The sequence below is a fragment of the Pipra filicauda genome, unplaced genomic scaffold, assembly GCF_003945595.2.
Source record: "Pipra filicauda isolate LSUMZ 115617 unplaced genomic scaffold, ASM394559v2 scaffold151_size3305965_pilon, whole genome shotgun sequence".
NCBI lineage: Eukaryota > Metazoa > Chordata > Aves > Passeriformes > Pipridae > Pipra > Pipra filicauda.
Window position 1 is genome coordinate 1,757,096 of NW_024104007.1, and position 12,640 is coordinate 1,769,735.

General features: G+C 41.6%; 1 protein-coding gene and 1 long non-coding RNA gene across 3 annotated transcripts in view; one reads left to right on the forward strand and one right to left on the reverse strand.

The window, feature by feature from the left end:
- LOC113985711 lies at positions 1 to 10,315 on the forward strand. The gene is made up of 4 exons (XR_003539927.2): positions 1 to 995; positions 1,355 to 2,663; positions 5,522 to 5,605; positions 9,288 to 10,315. It is a non-coding gene; the product is annotated as an uncharacterized LOC113985711 (long non-coding RNA).
- ZBTB1 (zinc finger and BTB domain containing 1) overlaps positions 5,633 to 12,640 on the reverse strand; it is a 24,211-nt gene continuing 17,203 nt past the window's right edge. For both annotated transcript variants that reach the window (XM_039378984.1, XM_027716717.2), the window contains exon 3: positions 5,633 to 7,488. In XM_039378984.1, the coding sequence (XP_039234918.1) occupies positions 7,478 to 7,488 (11 nt within the window). In that variant the 3' untranslated portion in view covers positions 5,633 to 7,477. The remainder of the gene's footprint in view (positions 7,489 to 12,640) is intronic.

The window sequence follows — 12,640 nt, forward strand, 5'->3', positions numbered from 1 at the left end:
TTCGCTCCGCCCGGTCAGACCCGCCGGGCGCGGGGGCTGCGGGGGCCGCGGGTTCGTGCCCGCTGCCGCCGCCCGCTGCTTGTCATTCCTGAGTGCTCAGCCCCGGCGCTGGGGAATTTACCCTTATTTGGTCGCTGGGCGACACAAATTCCGCCCTCTCCCCCTCCCTCCCATACACACCCCCCTTCAGCCTCCCCCCGCTTGTGTTAGGGCTGAACGGCCGCCCCCCCCGGGCGCGGAGACCCCCGGGCTGTCATGGCGGAACGTCCCTTACACAAACACACGCACTCCGCGCCCTCCCTCCGTGGCTGAGAGAAAGTCCCGCCGAGCCCCTTTTTAGCCTTATTTCGGCCGAACTTGGCGGGCTGACACTCCCCGGTCTCCGCGGGGACAGGGGGGCCGGTTTGTCCCCGAGCCAAGGGAGCCTCTTGTCGCTGCTGAGGGGCTGCTGCGGGAGGGTACCTGAGGGCAGGGAATGGCACCGGGCTGTCCCCTCCTGTCCCGGCACCACAACTCAGGGAATGGCACCGGGCTGGTCTATCCCGGCATCAGAACTCAGGGTGTAACCCACAGCTCTCCCTTGCTGTCCTGGCACCAGGACTCAGGGAATGGCCCCAGTGCGGGATTTGGGGGCTCTGTTGCTGCGTGTTCCTGCGCGGTGACCATTCTTGAAGCGCCTCTAAATTCTTGTCTGTTGTGCTAATGTGAGATGTCGTCACGCCTACGTTTAGCAAAAGCTGTGGAGCTATTAACTCGGAGCTAGGAAAGTGCTTTGGTGAAGATATATTAAACATGAAAACCTGTTGTGGTTCCTCCAAATTATTTCTCCTTGCTTTGAGACAAACACTGCAAAATATTCCACTTGTAGGAAGGAGGACAAAACACCATCCTGAAACCTTTTTTTTTTTTTTTCCAGGGAGTCTTAGTGAGCTGCTCCTTTTCAGTAGCTGTTTTATAAGTGTTACTAAAAGTCTGCTGCCCTTAGACTTTACAAGGTACATGAGAGAAGGATTAAATTCGCTGTGTGATTAAATCATCTTTCATTAGCTTTGTCCCTGGCCCTCAGCACTATGCTGTAGCAGGCCTTGCAGAAAATGTTACAGCTTTTCCCAGAGTGATCTGTACTCACACAGTTGTTACAGGCACTGGAACTCCAGATCAAAAACATTCTTGTTTCCATTAGTGTGTTTTTCAAAGCTTTTTTATAAGAAATGAGGGCTTCACCTCCTTTGTGTATCGTGTGTATGTATTTTTGAGGTGGAAGAGCCTCAATTTCTGACCATAAATATTGTACATACTTAAATAACTATTATTCTTCCACAGATCCTGGTCTTTTTTTTTTTTTTTCACACAGGTTCTGACGTTAGAGAAATCCGAAAGAAGTCAATGGAAAATGGAAACCATCGGCTGTCCCCACCTCCGACAGGAGCTGCTCTGTATATGCTGTGTGCAGATTTCTTTGATGGGAAGGGTGCCGGTTTCTCTTGTAGCTAGACCAGTGACTGATTCATCCCTGAACCATCTCTTCCTGTAATTCACTGTTACTTCATTCAGTTGATTGTATTATATGGAGCAGGGAGAAATGCCAGGGCAATACAAAGAGCGGAGGTTGATAAATTCCATTTCAGCTGAAAAGTTTATGTTGTTTATTATTTGTATCTTTGTGAGGACTGTCCCTTAGGAACACTAGTAATGCACAAGAACCCTGTTTTGATAGCTGCAGTACAAAGTCAGACCTTGCTATTTCAGAGCAAAAAGAGGATTCCTGCCCCAAAAACATATGTACAGAAACAAGAGATGGAAAGAACAAATGGAGGAAGAAATAACACAACAATATTGATTAGCACAATATGCAGTCTTTGCATCAAAATTAGTTGGAAGTGTCATTTAAGTATAGCTGTAATCTAACAGGTTTTATCAGATTTAGAAGTGACATTTCATTAATTTGGCCCAAAGCTTTTACCTATGCTTTATCAGCCCAGGCACAAAATATGAGCTCCAGACAACACTTGTTTGGGGTTTCCTTGGCCCAGTAACTAGTTTGGCCCTGATATGGTTGTGCTGATACCCAAATGTGCTGATAACGTGCTAAAGAGATGTTTCCAGAGACTGGACTGCTGCTCACCCTGAGAGTATTTTCTCGCTCCTGTTCATTTCATCACTTTAATTGTTTTGTTGTAGAAATTTTAGGGAAAAGATCTTGAAGGAATGTATGAACACACCATTTTAATGCCAATGGTGTAAATGAGACACTTGTGGCCATTCTCAGGAAAAATCCAAAGGTCTGTGGACTCAGGCTACAAATATTTCATTCAGCCTGTTGCAGAAGTATTTCTTTTCCAGCTGAGTGTGCAGGTGCTGTTTTCTTCTTACACAATGATATGTCTAGGTCTGAGCTGTTTTTTAAGCCTTCATTCCTAATCAGAAGTTCACGTGATGTTCTTGCCACTGTCTCTTACTGATGTCCTTAGAGAAAGTCCCGTCTAACGAGAGGGAGCAACCTCTAAAACCTCATTAGACCTATTCTCTCTTCTCAGCAGAGCTATTACCAGCCTGCTTTTTGTCAGCAGTTTGTGAACCAACTCATCCATGCAGTCATCCTCTCATATGGGAAGAGACACATGATTCTCTTTTATGTTGCTTCATATGCAGTCATGCTACAGGTGAGCCAAACCGACTGGTTCGGAAATTAAAGAGTGAGCTTTATGGGGAGGACTTCAGCACAAGTCTGATTTTCGCTTTAAAAAAACAATTGCTGTTATTCCCCCATCCTGAATCTGTGAGCTGTAACTTCCAGAAAAGCAAGTCAGCACCTCTGGAAGTGGCAGGTGCCTTTCTGATCCATTAATTTGTGTTTAGGATCAATAAAGCACCCCTGTCTCCTGTTTGGCAGCGCTATGTAATACGCTGTAGGCTATTCTCCATTACACCACCCAACCAGAAATGAAGATGATATGTAGATTTCTTCAGTGAAACAAGAGCTCAGTATCTGGAGCAGAACTGAGAACTCAACCCTTATCTTTATCTTGATAAAAGGAAAATTTTTCCCCACGTGTTTCATAAGGCAGTGGAGTATAAAAATAGGACTGAACCCAAGTTACAGTTCAATCAGACATCAGCCACTCGGATCATTACGATAAAGTTGAAATGGTCTGTTCAGGTCTGACAGTCAGAAGACCTTAGACCTTAAATTCTGATATCCATTTCCCTTGTATCCATTTCCCTAGTACCCATTTCCCTAGAAAAACTATCCAGAAAATTGCATAAGTCAGATTGTATTGGTGAAAATGAATTATTTTATAATACAGCAATCAGTTCAGAAAAGTCTAAGCAACTGCTGTTCTAAGAATGAATAATACTTTGTCATAATACCTTTTCATCACTGAAATTCTTCATCTCACTTATATTTGCAAATGCATGTATAGTACTTGGAATTCAGACAAGAACTACCGGTGTATAAAATGACAGGGTTCTTCTGACGAGGTGTTGCATTAAAAATCGTATTTATGTGGGGGGAACTATGTAACTTATCTTGTATTTATGTACCTTCAGGTTTTGTGCGCAGCTGCTCCTTGTTAATTTAAAAGGCAGCCACAAGACATGATCTTTCTTAAATAAGTGTTCCTTTGTTTTTGTGAATAACAAACAGAGTTCTGCAAATCTCTATAACATGTTTTTGGCAAATTACACAAATGCATGATTAGTACTATGGAAGTATTCAGAAGAGCAGAATATAGGGCACTGTAATTTCGTACTGCCAAACCAGGAGTTCAAAAATCATGAGTCAGATATCTGAAAATTATAAACCTAGTTTAAAATTATGAGCTTAAAAAACATATGTGGCTTTGTTCACCTTCTGGCTTGTTAATCTTTAGCATATGTTCAGATTACACTTTCAGGATTTTCCATGGAATTGGCAGATCTAATTTTTTTTTAATACATAAAATAGCTGATTACACCATCTCACAACTGAAACCAGGCTGCCGCAGGTTGATTAGACTCAATAAAATCATGGAAGTTGTCAACACTGATTAAACTACTGCTTGATGTTTCAAGGAATAATTATTTTATAATTAAGTGGTTTTAAAGCGCATTTATTTACACAGACTTCTGACAGTTTGCTGAGGCATGATTAAAAGCTGAGGTTAGTATCACTAGTGCTAACTAGATAAACTGGTGTGCTGTGCATTTAAGGGAGTCAGTTCCTTATTCCTTCCTGTAACTGCAGCCTCCTTTTCTTGCAGTCTATCCCAGCTCTACTGACAGTCATAAGCAAGTGACTTTAAAGCAGAAAGTTTGCAAGTAATCACAGACTCAGATCAGAAAAGGACCTCAATAGGTCACTTAGTCTCATTTTGTGTTTAACCAAAATCTCCTTTCTTGCAATTTAAGGCAATTATTTTTATTCATATTGACTGTGGATATGAGAAACAGTTGTGCTGTTTTTCTTTGTAACCAGCTTTTACATATATGAAAATCATTGTGTTTTCCCTCCACCATCTCTTCTGTAAAATTACTTACAATCATTCAGCCTGTGCTCAAGGAAGAGTAGTTTTCTGTTTCCAGACATTCATTGCTTTCTTCTGGATTCTCTGCATGCACCCTGTATCTTAGTTTTCAAGTGCTATGATCAAAACTGGAGACATCACCAGCTCATGCCTTTGTGATTCTGAAGGAGCAGATTTATACCCCAGTTTAGACATTTCAGTTTTTACCTTTTTTTTTGAAACAGCAGGATGCTGCAGACTCATTTTCAGAATTGATTGAGAATAACCCATCAATTCTTTTCCAGGGAAATTGAGAAGGTAGATTTAGTTTGGATGTAAGGAAGAAATTCTTCACTATGAGGGTGGGGAGGCCCTGGCACAGGTCACCCAGAGAAGCTGTGGCTGCCCCATTCCTGGAAGTGTTCAAGGCCAAGTTGGATGGGGCTTGGAGCAACCTGGTCTAGTGGAAGGTGTCCCTGCCCATGGCAGGGGGTCATTAAGGTCTCTTCCAACCCAAACCATTCTGTGATTCTAAGCAATTAAGCCCCTGTTCCTTTACTTGCATGTCTTCAGCTTGCACTTGCTCCTATTAAATAGTACCTTACATTTTCAGATCACCAGGATTATTTTGAATTCTAATCTTATTTTTTAATGTACTTGAATTCTGCTTGGTCTTGTTGGAAGATATTAAAAGGATACTCTATATAGTCCAGGGGGTGAATAAAGGAAACCGAGAATTTTATCTAGAACTGCTGTGATGGGGTTAAAACAATAATTGTTGGCAGTAACTGTAAAACTGGAAAATGATGATAAATCTTAAACAAGGGAAACAGTGTATTGTAAACACAGACAAAGACCAATACTTCATACTCAGAGATCAATACAGTGGGATTAATCTCTCAGATTTACTTAAACGCTTAGTGTGAAGAATTTTCATAATAATTGAACTGTAGCAGGGCTATAAATTTTTCTTATTTTTTTATTCCTAAGATTATTTGATTTTTATTCATCTCCGTTTTCCCTCTTGTCATTAGCAGGTGAATGGGAAAAACACAAGAGCAGATGAAGCAGGTAGTAACTGGAACTTCACTCTGTTGCCAGGACTGTTATAAACTCAGGTATAAGATGGAATTAAATGAGAATAATAAGCAGATTTGTAAGATTATTTTATTAAAGATACTGTAGCAAAGCACAGAATAAGCTTTAAAGATTATGAAAACTAACTTGGAATGTCTTTACTGATACTCTACATAGACTACAAGTAATTGCTGAGTTACAGAACAGTCACAGCCTGTTCTAGGTGTCCTACACTTTGTATACTGTTGAAGGCCTATCTTTAGGTGGTGCTATAATATTCCCTTCTCTCCTCTGCTTCGTGGTGGTCCTACCATGCAGGTCCTTTCTGTTCTCTATGGAAAGGACATCCCATTTTCACTTAGATTTCCCAGCTATATTGTGCCTTCTCACTACAGAGTCCCCAATGGTATCTGGCTTTGCCCAGATATTCAGTCTTCCCCTTTGCTCCATAAAGCCACTAGGACAGAAGTGTCAGCATTCCAATGCTGCACTGAAGGCTTTTAAAATGCCTATATTAATGTTTAAGATCTTATGTGTTAATAGAGCTGATGCCTTCAACATCTGTATGCTGAAACTTTGGGGGCTATGTAATTAGATTAAGCAACCACATTCAAAGATACCTGAACATCTTTTCTTGCATTTGTATAGCAACTTTATAAACTATAAAAGAGTAAATCAAGCACAGACACATGCCCTATACAAGCTGCAATACAGACAATATTGTACACACTTTGTAACAACAGTAATGAAAATGATGCCAAATATAAATAAAATTATAGACAGACTCTTCTTGAGATAACAGTTATAGTGAACAATGAAACATCCTTTTATAATCATGAGTAGAATTAATAAGATGCGTAACTACAGCAGAATATAATCAGCATGTTTAGTCTGCTTACATGTCTTAATTTGATCCACTGTTGTTTGGGGGAAGCAAAAGAAATTAATATTTGTCTAATCCATGCTTGCCCTAAGTTGAAACATTTACTGCCTTAGTGGTCTTTTTGTTAGGTTTGGGAGTTTTTCCCCCATTAATTTAGCTGGAAACATTAGGATTCCTAAGATGTTCAAATCTGAACATGAATGCCTGATTCTCCTCTTCAAGCCAGCTTTTGCAAGGCTTAGATGCAGAACAAGGTGCACCCTGTGCCCTATGAAGATTATTTCACATTTATTCATCTCCTTGTTGGTAAAAACTTTTCACCATTCTTGTAATAAGACCAGAGCACCATTTCTTTACTTTCCACATACAAGCACTGTGCTTCGTGGAAGGTCCTCTTCAGCTTGCAAATGATGATCATGGCAGCAGGGGGAATCAGGTCAGCTGGATCTCTCTCACCATCCTGTCCTTCCTCAGGGCCCCTCTGTCCTCAGTTTTTAAGATTTTTTTTTCACCTTGTACTCTTTTCTTTTTCTCTTTTTTTTTTTTTTTTTTAACACTTGATAGTTTAGCATTGTACATGAGTATACACTTGTAATGTTTAAACTAAAAAATCTAAACAGTTTTTGACAGCAGCTCTAAGAAGCCTCATTTCAGAAAAGGAGCACTCCAGCACATGAATAGCAAATTCTGCAAACTCATTTCAGTGCAGCCCTGAACACCTGGCATCTGCCTCTTTGGGCTGTCTGCTCCAGGAAAGACTTCAAATTTGTTTGTAACAGGTGTAAATAAGAGTCACAAGGAAGTAAGTTTTATAATACAGAGAAGAGTCCAAAACAACTTTTACTGCATGTTCTAATTTGACTGCTTTGGTGCCTTTTGCGACTGCTGCAGTGTGTCAAAAAAGCAAAGGTGGTGCCAACTCAGATCTGGCACACGTGGTTCTGAGTTTTATGAAATCTTTTGACGACCAGTTCTTCCTCATGTCTTCTTCAAACCTGGTTCTCTCAGTTGTTCAGAAGCTTAGAAGTCCCTATTTCACTACTGCCATGCAGAAAAGAAATGCAAGAAAAATATTAAAAGTCAGAAGCCCGCACTGCAGTACTGTATTTGCTAGCACGATGTGGTCCCTCCCACCTCACCATGTGTGGTTTTACTCTAAATACCCATCCTTCAGTTATATTCAGAGCACCCACCACAGTCAGGAGCTCTTTTTAAATGCCATACAGTTCATTTCCTTCAACCCCTACCCCACCAAAACACAGCCTTAAACAATGTTGTGATATTGTTTCAGAAACTTGTCTGTTTCTTTCTCCTTTGCCTTCCATTTTCAAAACAGGTAAAGATTTGCTGAAGAAAACCTTCATTTCCCAAACCTCACAGAAGTTATTTTTGATACTGTGTGTGTTACTTTCCAGCAGTGGTTTATAGCTTGGCTTAGTGGATGCTCAAAAAAATTGCACGAGTATAATTTCCTTTAAGCCTGGACTTCTCATAGCTTGAAACATGCTCACTCTGGAATTCTTCTTACTGCTTCATATTTGCCTTTATTTTTGGTTGTGGGGTTTTTTTCCCTTGCCTACCTCAGAGGTAACTGCTATGTATTTACTTAGCCCTCTTCCTCAAATTCTTATTTTAGGTTAAAAGCAGATAAATTACACAAGTATTTAAATTTCTGTCCCTTTCGACCAAAATATTTTATGACAAATATGAGCAGCTTTGTATCCGATATGAACAAACAAGAAATTGGAAATGCATGATTGTAACTTTTGAGGACGTGGGGGTTTTTTTGGTACACTTTTTTTCTGTGGATATGTAAATCACATTGTACGAAGTATATGACTGTTCCACTTCTAATTTACACTTGATGTTTCTATGCACACTGTGGCACTCCTGGACCAAGTGGTTATGTCTACACTGCAGAGCAGGGCAGGCTTCGAGGCTGCACATGAAGCCGGGTTTATCGGCTCTCTGCATTACTTACCTGCCAGAGCATCCTCAAGGCCAGCTCAGGGCTGAATTTCCTGGCACACCTTTGAGGGGAAAGCCTGGAGAGTGATGCTCCACACTTGGTGTGCACTGCAGGGAGCCCCGTGTGACACATGGCCAGGCCCTCACCCACAGCATGTGCCGGGCCCAGGCTGCTCTGTGTGTTCTATCTGCCCTCTGTGCCATGTCACACACTTGGTGGTGGGCAAAAAAGCAAACTGGGACAAAAAGGCTTTTGTTGCCTGAAATGAGGGTGATGTCAACGGGGGAAGCAGGCCTTGGGCAAACTACTACTGTCAAAGTACTGCTGGTTCTGGTGGCAAATCCATTTGTCTACCTAACACGTTCTTAAAATCTTGGAGGGGAATTCACTGGACCAATGCTGTTATTGCAAAGTAGCTCTTATATAACTTGCTCAAAAGCCAGGAAGTACCTCTTTTCTTTGTAAACTAACAAAGGAGAAAAGCCATTCTAACTACTGTATGCATGTGAGCATTATTTTTCCCCGGGCAACATCAGTGTTTAGCATTGCTGTTTATTAGGATGCCGGGCTGCATTTTGCAGTCAAACATCTCTGTTACTTGCAGATCACACACAGCTCACGCACACGACTGAACTTCATTACACCACCACCCTCAGACACATTGACTGTGCTGTGTGGGACCACCTCTGAGTGCGGGAAGGTGGGCTGCCTGTGAATATTAAATATTTTTCCAATGAGACTGCAAAATACTGCTAATCAGTGCCAACTGCGGTGGGGTGGGGTGGTGAGCACACAGAGCTGCTGGCACAGCCGACAGCTCGCAGCCCACAGCAAGACAGATTAGAGGTAAAACGTTGTGCCCTCCTCGCAGGCTCTAAAATCCCCCAGCTGTCCTAAGAACGGAAGCTGTTTTGGGGATTCGCAGCTGTGTGAGGATCAGCTTCACACTCCTCTCAGCAAGCGGAAACGTTCGAGCCTTTGGAATGGGAACATGCGCGTTCCCAGCGAGCCACGAGATGGCACCCACAGCCCCATTCCCCGTATTCCTGAACATCTGCAGAATTCCAGCCCTTCGGAGAGGTTACAGAGGATGCAGCTCCTTCCACTTCATCAAAGTCGGAGGAAGCCTGTGATTAGCTGGATGTTTACAAATAAAAGGAGGATCTGGAGACAGATCAAAGAGAACTCTCCAGATTTGGCACAGACACCATATACTTGTGCTAACAGCATCTGCATGGGTTCAACTGTTACATGAAGTGGCTGAATTTGGTGTATCTCATCATATATTAAAAATGCTTTTTAATGCTTAGGGCATTTATTAGAAGTCTGAAGAGTCAGCCAGCCACGGACCTGACAAAAATGAAAAAACACCACCTCCCAGCTAACAAGATCTTACAGACTCCATTTAAGAGAAGCACCCACTGGGTTCTTCCTCACCCTGCTTTCTGCAGTGTAAAGGGAATCAAGAAGCAAAGCACTGTTCCAAAATCCAAAGGATGTAGTACTTCAGACTCAGTAAACAGGAGCAGTAGCACTCAAAGCCTGTTCTCCAGCAATCTAAGTAGTTTGGCTGGCCCAATCACACCATATATGCTCTTCCCTGGAAAGTCTGTAGTTCATCCAGGATCTGAGTTACTTTGGCACAGCCCAAATGACGGGGGAGAGAAGCAGATGGGAGATAAAAGATGTGGTGTGTGAACTACACTAAGTTAATGTATATCTGTTCTAAGGGACATCTTTGTTTTGACTCTGTGTAACAAACCAACATAGCTTGTGAGGTCTGGAAGGCCACACTAGACTATTCCTACTCTCATAGTAGTGCTCTGTTTGAAGTTGGTATTTCTATTTGGGGTCTAAAGCCACACTGAACTTGATCAAATAAACATTCTCCAAAGGAAACTGCCTTTGAACTATTTAACTCTTTGTACAGCAAACTAAAGCTGAATGAACTGTAACAATCACTGTCAGATCTCTTGTGTCTTAGAGCTGAGTTGTTTTCCAGTTTTTAAGTTACTGTTCATCAGGACCTGTGTCTTTTCTGGCAGAACTGACTGTGGTAGCAACAGTCACTAAAATCTGAGTGAAACACAACCCTGCCTGAAAGCAGACTAGATGGGGTTAACCCTCAGACTTGCAGGCATGCAGACTGTGTCATATTTTACGGCATATGTAAGTGTACACAACTTCTATTTAATCTACCTGATAACAATGCAGCACAGATATCCGAGCTCTCTCCTGGGCTGTGGGGCATACTAAGACAATTCCTTCATCAGCTCCAAGGGATCCTACCCTGTATTTCCTCTTCCTCCAGTGCTACTGTATTTATCCTTTTCCCGAAGGAGGGATATTTTAGATTCTGTCTCTTAAAATATCTCTGCTTTGCATAATGGCTAGAGAACCTCAACAGTTTGGTAGCTGGGACTCTCTACCAGCAGGTACCAGTAGGAAACCCATAGGGAGGGAGGGAACAGAGGCATCATCTTTAGCATCCTGAATAAATGCTCTAACAACAACTTGTGTAAAAGGGAGGAGCGTAACCGATACCAGAAGTCTGGGTATCTGCTGCCAAAACCAAAAGCAATCTATGGTATTCAGCAAACTCTATTTTTAGCCAGCGTATCTGCATTTCCACAAACTTTCATGGTCTTTGTGGCTTTTGCCATGGAGAGAAGGACCTTATGTTATTTCTCCCATTCATTTTCTGGGGAGTCAGAAGCAGAAGTCCCACTGGTGACCATCCGCAATGTAGCGGGATGGTTACCTAAAAAGGAGAGAACAGGTATTACTGAGTTGTGTAGGTTCAACTGAACAGGTGAGAACTATTAAAAAAGGCAAGTTCTTAGCCCTAGTCATTGCTTTAAAACAGGAAGAACGCAAAGCTTCCCATTACAAAAAAAAAAAAAAAGAAAAAAAAAAAAACCCAGAAGGCAGATAGAAGAGTCAAAAGGATGAATTTTTAAAAGAGCAACCTTGTCATCAGGGGAGATGGGGGAGAAGAGAGGGTGAAAGACTGAGTTTTGCATCTTTCACGTTGGCAACACTGCTGCTGCAGAGACCTTGGCAATGGCTGACGCTGGTGGCACATTGCCTGACAGACAAGTTGAGAAACCAAGGATTTACAACAGTCCTGATTTCCAGTGGGTTTCCTACAATCCACACAGCTTCCAGGATTTGGAGGCCTTTAAGGAATGCTCTCTTCTCACTGCCTGTCAGGAGTCTTGCGATATCGACAGAACCACAAGACACACTTATCTAAGATCATGTCTTATTTGCAAACAAAAAAAGTACACCCCAAAATCTCATTGATGCAAATCACAGCTGAGTTTGAGTGAAAACAACAAGCAGCAACAGGACTTTGTCAAAGAGGAAAATTCTTGAACTATTTTATTTTTTTTCTCCCACCGGAAAGTCTAGATGCAGCATTGTTGTTGTGGTTGTAGCTGCAGGAAGATTTATTATGGTTTTAGTAAGCCAGAAGGCACAGGAAAGGATTAAACCTTTTCATTTTCCTGCAAGGGAATCAAAGATATTGACCACGTCTGAACATCGAGGTTCTCGGGGTGAGGTGTGCCACGCTGGCTACACAAAGCAGACAGTTAAAACCTGGCCTTGGACCACCTGCTGATTTCTCATCTCATAATTTTATTATGTTCCCTTGAATACATTAATATGAAACTTTAAAAACATATTTCCAACTACTCTTACATAGGGAATGTGCGTGAATTACTGAAAACAGTTTCTCTAAAAGCATGAGGCAAAGTATTGTTTTCCTGTGTCTTTAATTTAAAAAAAACCAACAGAATCCACCCTACAAGACATTTGAGAGCAAAAATAACTGAAACAAATATCTGATAGCTTTTCTCCTGTAAAATTGGCACTGGTCATTCAAGTATATGAAAAGGAACATGGAGCTGTTTGTTTCAGGGCTGAATATTTATAGTCACGATGAAGTGACTCCTGAGTCATGAGCTCTCTTGCCCTGTTACAAATTAAGATTTGTCTTTCTTCATGAAAAAAATAAAATCACAATTAATTCCAGAATTGTAGAAGCGACTATAAAAGTGGCAAAAGACACTTAATTTATAAAATGTGTGCTGATTTCTGCCATCTTTCCCCTACAAAATCTCAGCCTACTCACATGTCTCAAGAATACACTGCACAGCAAAATTTTAGGAGTTTTCTGGAAGCTGGAAGAAAATACACAAAACTGGTTCATAGCCGAGA